The 13,327-nt window shown below is 43.5% G+C and overlaps 1 protein-coding gene across 2 annotated transcripts in view; it reads left to right on the forward strand.

Moving 5' to 3' along the window:
* Positions 1–13,327, forward strand: part of Nmt2 (N-myristoyltransferase 2) — a 38,922-nt gene that overhangs the window by 10,095 nt on the left and 15,500 nt on the right. Inside the window, exons 2-3 of one of the 2 annotated variants that reach the window (XM_042686196.1) lie at positions 8,697–8,832; positions 9,212–9,254. In XM_042686196.1, the coding sequence (XP_042542130.1) occupies positions 8,697–8,832; positions 9,212–9,254 (179 nt within the window). The remainder of the gene's footprint in view (positions 1–8,696; positions 8,833–9,211; positions 9,255–13,327) is intronic. The other variant, XM_042686195.1, reaches the window with a different exon arrangement.

The following is a 13,327-nucleotide window of genomic DNA, read 5'->3' on the forward strand; positions in this document are numbered from 1 at the left end:
TCCATAAAAATTGTTGAATTTAGCCGGGCACTGGTGGCTCACACCTGTAATCCTAGCTACTCAGGAAGCTGAGATCTGGGGATCTTGGTTCAAAGCCAGCCCAGGCTGGAAAGTCCGTGAGACTCTTTATCTCCAATAAACCACTAGAAAACCAAAGTGGCACTGTGGCTCAAGTGGTAGAGCGCTTGACTTGAGCTGAAGAGCTGAGGGACCGCACCAGGCCCACAGTTCAAGCCCCACAACCAACAACAACAACAAAAAAAATGTTCAATTTTCTTTTCTCTCTTTTTCTTCACCTCCCTGCGAAACCAGGTTCCTCTCCTGACACACATCACAGCCTCTTGTTTCTCAGTTTTTTGCCTTGGGTCCAGCTATCTCACCTCATTTTCTCTATTTGAGTCTTCTGCTAGGTTTTTTTAAATTTTTGTTCCTTAGTATTTTGTTGTTTTATCTTTTTCCAAAAACCATCTACAAGCCAGACTTGTAGGAAATATCACATCAACAAGTTGGTGGCTCAAGCCCATAATCCTAGCTACTCGGGAGGCTGAGATCTGAGGACCATGGCAAATCTGAGACTCTGACCTCAGACTAACCCACAAAAAGCCAAAAGTGGAAGTATGGCTCAATTGGCAGAGTGCCTGCTGTGAGCAGGAAAGGCCAAGTATGAAGGCTCAAGGCCCTGAGTTCAAGTCCCAATACACACATACATGCACATACACACATTCTACAATTCCAGCACCTCAGTCACCCCTAGGTTCCCTTCCTCCTCTAGGCCAAACTCCTGTGTCTATATCAGAGTACTCTGGCCTTGCTGCTCTTCCTGTACTATAGACCCGGCAGCCTTCTTTCTCCCTCCCTCCCAAGTGGACACACATCTTGCCTCCTGCCTTCTTCATGAGCCTTTGCTGGGCAAACTGGGAATAGTGCCTCCCATCCCTGAAACCGAAAAAGTTTTAGTCACATACGGGACATTCCTTTGAAGAAAGAAGCAACCATCTCTTTCAGCATTAGGGTGATAGATGAATGAGGAATAAACCATGAAAATTTGACACGCAAGAGAGTTTAGAAATAGAATTTGAAAAGCACATCAAGTGATTCATTTTGCTGGCACACATTAGTATTAGTATTATTACATATAGTAAAGGTAATACAATATTGCAGTGGATCTCAGACAGGATGTTTTTGGAGGCCTCCCCTCCCCTCACACCCCCCCCCCCCCCCGTCATCCCCCGTCCTGGGGTTTGAATTCAAGGCCTGAATGCTTTTTTTTGCTCAAGGCTAGCATTTGACCACTTGAGCCACAGCCACAGCTCTACCTTTGGTCTTTTTTGGTGATTAACTAGAGATAAAAGTTTTATGGACTTTTCTGCCTAGGCTGGCTTCAAACTGCAATTCTTAGATCTCAGCCTCCTGATTCAGCTAGGATTAAAGGTATGAACCACTAGTGCCTTTAAAATAAATAAATAAAAAACTATCTTCCTTTAGTAAACTCAGAAAGGCCTAGAAATGAGAAAAGGTGCATGTTACCATGTATCAGTCATTCTACCAGGGGGGAAAAAAAGTTTCTGAGCAAGGATGAAGCAAAGCTATAAAATAAGAACAACTGGGGCTGGGAAGGTGGCTCAGTGGTAGAGCGCTTGCCTTGCATGCTTGAGGCCCTGGGTTCGATTCCTCAGCACCACATAAACAAAAAAGAAAAAAGCCGGAAGTGGCGCTGTGACTCAAGTGGTAGAGCGCTAGCCTTGAGCTGAAGAGCTGAGGGACAGTGCCCAGGCCCAGAGTTCAGGCCCCACGACCAGACCCCCCCCCCCCCCAAAAAAAAAAAAAGAACAACTTCACATTAATTTGGACTATGCTGAGAGATGTACTGTGCCAATTTCCCCCAGCCTTTTTGTTATTGGTACTAAGGATTAAGCTCAGGGCTCACACTAGCTAGACCAGTACCCTAGTACATAAGCCACATACGAAGCCCTCTTTGCTTTGTATTTTTCAGTTATTTTCCCTCCTACCTCCACCTCCTGAGTAGCTAGGATTACTGAGTAGACTGCCACACCCAGCTTGTTTGCTGAAATATCACTAACTTTCTGCTTGGTCTTGCCTGTCCTCTGCTACCTGAGTAGTTGGGATTACACAGTTGTGTCACCACACCTGGACTATTCCTTTAGAAAAAGGAATAGTGTGTGCAGAAGTTGACTTGTTAAATGGCTGAATAATTTGTGCTTACTTAGTTTTTCAATTTTACAGAGCGATCTTAAATAGGTACATAAAATTTCGAACAGGAGCTTACCTGATGGTTTATGCCTATAATCCCATCTACTTGAGGGGGTGGGGGTAAGAGGGGGTGGGAGGGTTGGAAAGATTGGTTGGAAAGATTGTTAGCCAAAACAGACATGAATAAAGGCACAAGACCATATCTGATAAGCCAACCAACAACAAAAGGACTGAGGGCATGGATCAGTTGGTAGTGCACAAGCATGAGACTGAGATACCCCCCCCCCCAAAAAAAAAATCACCCTAAAACCCATCAATTTTCTTAACTATTTTAAGTAATTCCTTTTTTCTGAGACTTTTTTGGACAATAATGACAGATCTCACTTCACAAACACTAGACTAGTTCTTGGTTAATAAATGTAGGTTAAAATTGTATTTTAATACTATGTCTTATCAGAAGTGGGTTTTTATTGTGTGTAGGCACAAAATTGATTGATAGCAGTGAATTAGTCATGGAAAGAGAATGCTATTGAGAAAAGATATCCTTTTCCATATTCATGATGATGATGATGACTGATGTTGGTGATGGTGGTGGTGATGGGCACATGATGATGGTAGGGGTAATGACGATTGTGGTGGTGGTGGTGGTGGTCATGGTCATTGATGGAAGCAACTCAATATTTCTGAAAAAGGATTGGCTAGACCAGACGGGAGCTTATTGTCCATCCATTGGCAAGAGCTGTGGTGTTGCTCAGAGCCATGTAAATAGTGAAATTGTTGTTTGTCCCCGCAATCACCTTTACCCAAACTTTCACCTCAGTAGCTATAGCACCTGCCTGCTTGAATGATCTTTTTTTTAAATGATTCCTTCTTTTTTATATAATTTTATTTTTGTTTATGTGGTACTGAAGAATTGAACCCAGGACCTCATGCATGCAAGGCAAGCGCTCTACCACTGAGCCACATTCCCAGCCCTAGCTTGATTGATCTTTATAATGATCTCTGCCACTCACTGGCCTCTCCTTCTGGGGCTACTGTGGGCTGAGTCTTAAGCCCTCCGGTGACTTGCTGCTTTGACTCGACATGGTGTGGCTTGAATAATATTTCCCACATCAAGCCTGAAAGGAGAAAGAAGCATGAGAAGTAGGAGATGAAGCTACATAACTCATGAAGAGGCTGTTTGGTGTACTGGTCTTGGGGCTTAAACTCAGGATCTTGGTGTTGTCTCTGAGCTTTTAACCATTCAAGGCTAATCCTTTACCACTTGAGCCACAGTTCCATTTCTGGCTTTTTGGTGGTTAATTGAAGATAAGAGTTTCACACTTTTCTTAGTTGGGCTGTCTTTGAACCTCCATCCTCAGATCTCAGGCTCCTGAGTGGCTAGGATTACAGGAGTGAGCTGCCATGCTCAGCTTGAATCCTCCGTTAAATTAAGACTTAAGGGAGCCATATGATAAGAGCTGGTAGAAGGCTACACTTGACTGGGTGCTGGGAAATAGGGTGAAGAAATTGATACTTGACCTGCACAGTTGAGCCACTTACAAAAGTGAACCTTCATGACTTTAAGAACTGAGCTGAGCTGGGCGCTGGTGGCTCACGCCTGTAATCCTAGCTACTCAGGAGGCTGAGATCTGAGGATCTCGGTTCAAAGCCAACCCACTCAGGAAAGCCTGTGAGACTTATCTTCAAACAGCCACCAGAAAACCTGAAGTGGCACTGTGGCTTACGTGATAGAACACTAACCTTGAGCTAAAGAGCTGAGAGACAGCACCCAGGCCCAGAGTTGAAGCCCCACGACCAACCAAAAAAAAAAATCAAAAAACAAAACACTGGGTGGCCAGAATAACATGTCACACGGGTGGCCTGACCAGGGATAAAGGATGCCTGGTGGCCAGTCTCCGCCTTAGCCAGCTTGCCCAGCTATGGTTTTGAATGGTTGTTCATCTGTAGGCTAGTATCATAGGATTTGCCCTGTCTTTATTGTTTTTCATAAACTCATCCAAAACCTTGTATTTCCTGCCTATCAGTGGAGAGTAATTGGACAGTTCAGCCGGTGCACCAGCCCCTGCCTGCACACATGTAGTGCACAGAAGACCTATTCTAACTTGATCACACACAAAGACTAAGTGCTCAAAGATTTTGAATAAGTGGTTTACAAAAGATCTAAGAATTTCCAATGAATACCTATGAATGATGGTCACTGGCAGAAACGCATAAGTAAAAGGCGGTTCAGTAGAGTAATTACATAGATTCTGGATCCAACTGACTTGAGTTTTGCCATCGTTAGCCATGTGACTTTCAGAGAGTTATTTAACCTATTTCCAGTTCTATAAAACAAATACTAGGACTTACATCAAATTAGTGACATTTTACTATTTATTAGCTAAGGTACTTTGTACAACACCTACCACATAGGAAGTGCTCTTAAGTTCTTATACTTGGTAGCGACCTGTGAGGAGGTGGTGGTGATAATGAGATCCTTGTGGGAATGTAGTACGGTGGTGGAAGTGGTAGTAATGGTGATGATAGTAATGGTAGTGATGGTGGTGGTGGTGGTAGGAATAGCAATGGTGATATGGTGATACTGATAATGATAGGTAGTGTGGTGGTAGTGGTAATGAAAACAGTGCAGAACCAGATTGTTCTCCCAGTGATTGCTTTAGTTTACATTTACCAGAGGTTTCTGAGTGTTCTCTTCCCTTACATTTTTCTAATAAATAGTATTAGATTTTGTTTGCCAAATCCCTGGCTAAATGCAGCCTCTTTTTAGAGGCTAGTTGTCTGCTAGGCCTTCTTCCCTGTGAAAGTACTTATTCAAATCCTTAGCTCAGGGGCTGAGAATGTGGTTTAGTGGTAGAGTGCTTGCTCAGCATGCATGAAATCCTGGGTTTGATTCCTCAGTACCACATAAACAGAAAAAGCCAGAAGTGGTGCTGTGGCTCAAGTGGTAGAATGCTAGCCTTGAGCAAAAAGAAGCTCAAGGACAGTGCCCAGGCCCTGAGTTTAAGCCCCAGGACTGGCAAAAAAAAAAGATTAAAAAACAGGGCTGGGAAGGTGGATCAGTGGTAGAGTGCTTGCCCTGCATACATGAGGCTCAGAGTTCGATTCCTCAGCACCACTTAAGTACAAAAAGCTGGAAGTGGTGCTGTGGCTCAAGTGGTGAGAGAGTGCTAGCCTTGAGCTGCAGAGCTGCGCCCAGGCCCAGATTTCAGGCCCCATGACCAAAAAAAACAAATCCTCAACTCATTCCTTTGTCAGCCTTTTGTCCTTATTGATTTTTAAACATTGGTTTCTCATTCATCCAGCAAATATTTATAGAGGATCTTTTATGTAATAGGTACTGTCTAGGGTACAGGAGCAGGAATACAATGGAAAGTCTTGTTTTATGGAACTTAGGTTCTGGCTGGAGAGAGGCAACCAGGGAGGCTAATACAGCTTTAGCCAGCAAGAAGAAAATTAAGGACAGATAAGTCAGCATAGCTAATATACAATGCTGAATGGTTTTTCTGTACCAGCCCCTATTTCTCTGTATTGACATTTTCTTACAATTTATTCTAATACTATCGATTGAAAACTTCATCCCTTTATAGTTATGGAAAAAGCTACATAGAGAGGTTAAATAATACTCAGTCACACTGCTGGGAAGTAAAGAAACCAGGATCAGGCCTGGTCCTAGTTAACCCCTGCAGTCCTGGCCAGGGTGTGTTGGTGCTTCTACACAAACTAGAGATAAAACATATTGGAGAGTTTTATTATCTGGATACTGATACTTGTTTCTCTGTGTTATAAATATTTTGTCTCATTGTGTAGGTGAAGAAGATGGTCTTTGGTGGTAACTGGAGATTAAAACTCAAGTCTTCACATTGCTACCAAGCACTCTACCCAGACCTTTTTGCTTTAGTTTATTTTTCAGATAGATTATTACTACTACTATTATTATTATTATGCCACTCCTGGGGATTGAACTCAAGGGTCGCAGCAGTCCTTGAGCTTTTGTGCTCAAAGCTAGTACTCTACTACTTGAGCTGCAGCTCTACTTTTGACTTCTTGGTAGTTAATTGGAGATAGGAGTCTTATAGGCTTTCCTATGAGACTGGGCTGCCTTGGCTTGGAACCATGATCTTCAGATCAGCCTACTGTGTATCTAGGATTATAGGAGTGAGCCACTTTTAAAAGGTTCTAAAACACGTATCTGCTTCTGAGAACACTTATTCTCAGGATCAGAATTTCTGAATTGTTCATTGGAGGAGATATTTTCACCGAGTTGGATAGGCATTTGTCTCCATTCCAGCCACCGATTCTTTCTTTGTGTCCTGAAAGAAAGTATCTTGGGAATTGGAAACTATTCATTGTCAACTAGTAGGTGATACCACACAACAGTGATGGTCCTGGGTGCTAGTCATGGTTTCTAGGAAAATATTGCAACAGTTCAAGAGTGGCAGGATTCCCTAGTGTGTGAACCAGGTAGTATGCACCTAACCCAAGGTTAAACACCAAGGAGATGTTCAAATAATACTTGTTAGCTTAAAATAGTCTTCATCAGCTGGGAGCTCATGGCTCATACCTATAATCCTAGCTACTCAGGAGGCTGAGGTTGAGGATCAGTTTGAAGCTAGCCCAGCTGGATAGTACATGAGACTCTAATCAGTTATAAAAGAAACCCACAAGTGGAGCTGTGGCTCAGTGTAGTGGAGTGTTAACCTTGAGCAAAAAAGCTCAGAGACAGCACGTAGACTCTGAGTTCAAGCCTTACGACTGACCAAAATGTCATTGCTCCATATCAGAGGAAGTACAAAACTATCATTGTCCCCAATGTGGTTTTACCTGGCCGTGGCTGGTGTTTGTTCAGGTCCAGTCAGATATTGATGGGTATCCTCAGCCACCAGATGATTTTGGATGCCAGCATCATGACTATACAAATTTGACTCTTTGAATGAAAATAAACAGCTCATTTTTGGGTGAGAACGCGTTAGTTTTAGACTACCAGGGTAACACTTGGCAAAGTGCATCTCCAGCAACAAGTACTGCTTTCTACTTTAGAACTAGGAGCAGGGAAATATGAATCTATAGCTCAAGTGCTTTGATTCTTTTTCCCCCTCTTTATTAGCGCTCATTACTGTGAGCTTTATTAGCATACTTTACTATATGGCATACTACTTTCTCCTGACTGCCTGCCCTCTTCTTTTAGTACAGTTTCTCAAACGTTTTCATTGTTCTATTTTCATAAATTCAGACAAACTACTTAAACCATGTTCATCTTCATTTGCCTTCCTGGTTAACCCAACCCCTTTCTGGTGGCCCCTTTGCTGTTTAACTTGACTGCCATTTTTTTGTTTGAAGCTTGTGTGAAATGCATCAAAGAGTTTCACCATAGTATTTTGGATGTGCACATACTGTGTTTTTCATTTATTTATTTGTTTGTTTATTTATTTATTTATGTTACTAGGCTTGAATTTAGGGCCTGGGTATTGTCCCTGAGCAGTTTTTGCTCAAGGCTAGCTCTACCACTTTTTGCCATAGTGCTATTTCCAGTTTTGTGGTGATTAATTGGAGATAAGAGTCTCCAAGGCTTTCTGCAGTTTTGAACAGCAATCCTTAGATCTCAGCCCCCTGATAGGATTACAGGCGTGAGCCACCAGGACCTGGCCTATACTGTGTTGTGCAAGTGCTTGTTTCTTAAGCAGTTTCTCTCTCTATGGAGCCCTTTCCTATCTTGACCTTACAGAGGATATAAGTCATCTGTCCATTTTAAACTTAATAGGGTAATAGTTCAGCCCATGAATAACTAATAGGAAGAAGAATCCCTTGATAGTCTCTGTCGAGAACTCACATAAGCTGGGACACTGCAAAACAGCCATTCTGTTGCTTCCATCAGCCAAGCCTTATTTCCCTCTCATAGGATGCAGCAGGTAGGAAGTTCAGGGACTTCCTGTAGTCGTGCAGGTACCTGGGCTCCATCATCTTGCAGAGCCTTACCTCAACTGGAGGAGGCAGGAGCTGGCATGGGAGGTGAAGACAGCAAAAAGGAAGTATCTGAGTGGCTCTCAAATACTTAAACTCCAGAGGAGCATGTCACTGCTCGGTGTCCCTGTCTGGAAGCCTCGGGGAACAGCCCTTATCACTTTGGGGGCCCTCCAGGGATAATTACGGTAACCATACATCTTGTGTGTATATATTGTTTGTGTGTGGATACTGGGATTTGAACTCAGAGCCTAGAACTCTCACTTGGCTTGAACTACAGCTCCACTTCCAGCTTTTTTTCTTGTTAAGTAGAAATAAGGGTCTCACATACTTTTCTGCCAGTCTGGCTTTGGAATCCAATCCTCTTACCTCAGCCTCCTGAAGTAGATAGGACTTAACAGGCGTGAGCCACCACCCCACAGGTGCTTTTTTTCTAAGTGATTAAGTTTACACCAGTCAGTTTTATCTACAAAGACTTTGATCCCCCACTTTGGTGAATTTTACCCACCTTGTATTTCTTACAGAAGTCCTGGAGGGGACTTTGGAGCCAAAAAGAAAAAGAAGAAGCAGAAGAGAAAAAAGGAGAAGCCGAGTTCTGGAGGCACCAAGTCTGACTCTGCGTCGGATTCCCAGGAGATTAAAATTCATCAGCCTTCAAAAGTGAGAGCCGCTTTCCTCCCCCTGGGTGGTTTCTGATGCAGGCAAGAGGGGTTTGGGCAGCTTAGTGCCCCGTTGAGCTGATGGTGTAGTCAGGGTTTGTTGTGACTGCGTGTTGAATGAGCTAGTAACTGGAGGTAGGTACTTATTAACATGGGAGCTTTCGTGTGTTTGTGAACACCAGTGTCCCTCCTGCCTGTCAGGGGGCATTGAGGTACTTAGACTAGTTGTCTAGTTGTAGAAGATACCTCACTGTGAGCTTTGTTAGGTTTTGTTTTTTTGTTTTTGTTTTTCTAAAGTTACACTGAATATTTGATGACTTGTAGTTCAGAAGATATTCACATTTTAATTTTTCTGGGTGTCTGTCTAATTACCTGCATAGCACCACACCATCTGGCAGCAGATTTCAGCCGGAGCAGCCATGGGTAAGTCTTACAATGACTTTAAATCAGACCCGTCCGCCAGGCCATTCCTCCCTGTGTTGCCAAGGGCGGGGGATGTCAGTCTCCTAGTGTTAACCTTTTAAGAAACATCCATTTTAAAGTCAACCAGATGTTATCCAGCAGGGCCCCTAGTTGGCAGATAGCCTGCTGAGCTGGGGTTTGGTGAGGCCTGGTAGGCAGATGTTCGGGGGAGCAGGTGGCAGCACCTCTACCCTCACCCTATCCTACCTCCATTGCCCACGCGGGCTGAGAACACAGCCCTGTGCACAAGGCTCCTGGTAAACACAAAACCCCCTTGGTGTAGGAAGGCAGAATGAAAGGGGGAAGAATTAGAAGTGTAAGGCAATGGAGATGATTTTGGTGGTTGTAGTTCCAAGTAGGCTTTCCTGGGTAGTATGTGGTGGAAATGGCCCCAAGACCTTGAACTTGTCTGTGACTTCATTGCTCACGTGCTATGCATGGCCCATTTCCTTATCTGTAAATCCCATTTCCTTTCCCCCAGCTCACAGGGCTCTCCTGAGATTAGCATGACATCATTTTCATTAAGGGAATATTATATTGTAAAAGCAAATGTGTGCCAGGTATTAATCACTATGCAGGTTTGGGGATTTCAGGGTTTTGGGCCAGTACTGAGATTTGTATTCAGAGCCTTGATACCTGACAAAGGCATTCGGTCAGGTGATCATGTTCCTACAGTACTTCTTGCAGCAGTTATTTTCTGGAGAGAGATTTGTGTGTTGGGGCTAGGCCAGCTTCTGACTGTGGTAGTCCTTACTTGTATGTCCTTTGTTTGAAGTTTGGACCACAGGTGCACACCACACCTGTTCCGTTGATGAAGATGTGGTCTCACTAAATCTTTCCTTCCTCTCTGGGCTGGCCTCAAACTGAGATCCTCCAGATCTCTGCCTTCCAAGGGCAAATATTTTTTCTTGTCCAGAGTTCACATATTATGTCACATAAAGTAGGTCTCACGGGTAGTTTGTCCTTACCTGCTTTAAATGAAAGGCCAGCAATCACTGAGAAAGAAGAAAATCACTGTTCAGATTGACTTTGTGGGAGAGAAGGAAGTGGAGTCTTCCTATTTGTTCATCTTGGTCTCAGGTGTTTTACCCATGAGATTCCAGGGTAACTCACAAGAGGATTACCCACCCTCTCCCCCCAAGCTTGCAGAGATTCCCACATTCCAAAATGCCTTGTCCAGTCAGAGTGGCATCGCCTGCCTGGGCATCTCCCTGCTTGCTCCATCACAGCTTCGCCCTCCCTCTTGGCTGGTGGCTCTTGGGTTTGCCTACCCTGGCCCTAGTAAGAAAAGAGACCCAACCAAGGTACCAGGACTCAAAGCGAACCTTCTGCAGTAGAAGGTTCGTTTCCTTATTAGAATTAGTACCAAGTACGCAGGTTTGGGGGTTTTGTTGTTTGGTGTTTTGTGTTTGTTTGTTTGTTTTTTTGTCAGTCATAGGGCTTGAACTCAGCGCCTGGGCACTATCCCTGAGCTTTTGTGCTCAAGGCTAGTACTCTGCCACTTTGAGCCACAGAGCCACTTCTGGTTTTCTAGGGGTTAATTGCAGATAAGAGTCTCACACAGATTTTCCTGCTTGGGCTTGCTTTGAACGATGATCCTTAGATCTCAACCTCCTGAGTAGCTAGGATTACAGGTGTGAGCCACCAGCACCCCTCAATTTATAGTGTTTTATTGGGGACTTTTCATCATCATTGTAATTTTTTTAAATCTAGGGCTTCCCCCTCCCCCCCATAAACTTATGCCAACTCTAGATAACACCATAATTTACAGTGGACTACAGTTAGATAATAGTCTGTTCTCAGGACAAAAATAAAAAAATTGGTCTGGGTTCTTTGCCTCATATGTGTGTGTGTGTGTGTGCGTGCATGCGTGCGTGTGTGCGTGTGCGCACGTGCACGCTGAGATTGAACCAGGGCCTTATGTTCTACAGGGCATGTGCTATACCATTGAGCTACACTCCAGCCCCTTCTTAACAGACTTTTGAGCTTTTGAGGTAGAGGACATGGACATTTTCCTTGAGCATTAAATTGGGAACATAAGAGGTGAGAAGGGCCTTATTGATGTTTCACATCAACAAGGAGCAATATAGGAGACTTTCATATATGAACATAATATTCCAACATGAGAACATAGTGATAGCAACATATAATGTAGGCTAGTAAACATCTCATCTTTTCTCTCCTGCCAGAACTACTGAGGAAGACCAATGGATAAATTTAAGGGTTTGTCATAGTACTGTTGGCGTAGCTCAGTGGTGAGAGCTATTGCCTAGCATGCATGAAGCCCTGGGTTTGATCCCTAGCACTGCCAATAATAATAATAACATTATTCTTATTACAATAATTTGTCAGAGCTGAGTTTTCCTTACTACTTTGCCACTGTGGGTTTGAAAATTGTGCTTCCATAAATCTCCTTTCTGAGAGCATTTGAATAGTGAGTACTAGAATATTAGTAAACGTTTGATAAATAATTATTTCATGTAGCGTGCTGGCCACACTATGTAGGTAGGATGGAAACCACTCCTCGTAGGGTTGAGATAGCCTTAGCTCCTTCAAGATGCTAATTCATGTTTGCTGCTAATTCGTGTTTGGTTTTGACATATCAGTCATAGGAGATTTAACTACCCAGAAAGGAAAGTACCCTGACAAAACCAGTGTGGGCCTTGTAGATATACTTTTGGAAGCCTGGGTTCTAGTGTGTTTTTTCTTTCCTTCAGTACTATTGTTGTTTGAGCTCAGGGCTTTGAGCTTGCTAGCTAGGTGTTATACCATTTTAATTTTTGAAAAAAAAATTCAGATAGATTCTCACACTTTTTTTTTTTTTTTTGTCAGTCGTGGGGCTTGAACTCAGGGTCTGGGTGCTTGTCCCTGAGCTTCTTTTGCTCAAGAAGCACTTTACCACTTTGAGCCACAGAGCTACTTCTTGTTTTCTGGTAGTTAATTACAGATAGTCTCGCAGACTTTCCTGCCACCTCCAGCCTTTTCTATTTATGTAGTTCTGGGTTCATGCGTGCTAGGCAAGCTCTTTAACCACTAAGCCATATCACATTCCCATCCCTTCACACTTTTTTAAAAAATATTATTGGTACTGGGACTTGAATTTTAGAGCTTCATGTTCTCATTGGCTCTTTTGCTCAAGCCTAGTGCTCTACCATTTGAGCCACAGCCCCACTTTTGTCTTTTTGCAGGTTTATTGGCTATAAGAGTCTCATGGACTTTTCTACCTGGACTGGCTTTGAACCTCAATCCTCAGATCTCTATCCATGAGCACTGCTGGGTCTCACTTTTGCCTGAGCCAGCTCTGAAACACAGTCCTCCTACTTTTACCTCTTGAACATGAGCCATCACACACAAGACCCACCTGAAGTTACGGGTCTCTTAATAGATTGTATTGCTGGAGATATGAACCAAATGGTAGAAATTGTTGTTAAGAAACTAGTTACTTAAAATGTTAGAAACTCAGAGGAGAGTCAAGCAAAATATTCAGGACTAGGCATGGTAAATCATGCCTGGAATGCCAACTACTTGGGATAAAAGTATAACTGCAGCTCAAGTGGTAGAGCACAAGCCTAGAGTAAAACAGCCCAGGGACAGCACCCACACCCTGAGCTCAAGCCCCAGTACCAGCCCACATGCACACACACACACAGGTTTGAGGTTAGCCTCAGACCCCACCTAAATCAATAAGAGCTGAGTGTGGTGGCACAAGCCTGTCATCTTAACTATCTGGGAGGCATCGGTAGGAGAATCATGGTCCAGGTCTTTACCAGGCAAACTGTGAGACCTTATCCAAAGTACATACATGAAGCAAACGAGGGCTGGAGGTATAGCTCAAGTGGTTGAGCACCTGCCTAGTAAATGTGAAGCTTTGAGCTCAAGCCCTAGTACCACCAAAAATAAAACAATAAGGACAAACAAGCCCTAAGGAGTAGTGTTTACCTACTATCCATAGGCTCACGCTCCATCTCCAGCAACAAAAATAAAAAAGAACCTACAGAGGCTCGTGAGCAACAAAGCTGACTCAGGACCTGGCT

Source organism: Dipodomys spectabilis, unplaced genomic scaffold (genome assembly GCF_019054845.1).
Source record: "Dipodomys spectabilis isolate Male_0828 unplaced genomic scaffold, ASM1905484v1 ptg000096l, whole genome shotgun sequence".
Lineage (NCBI taxonomy): Eukaryota > Metazoa > Chordata > Mammalia > Rodentia > Heteromyidae > Dipodomys > Dipodomys spectabilis.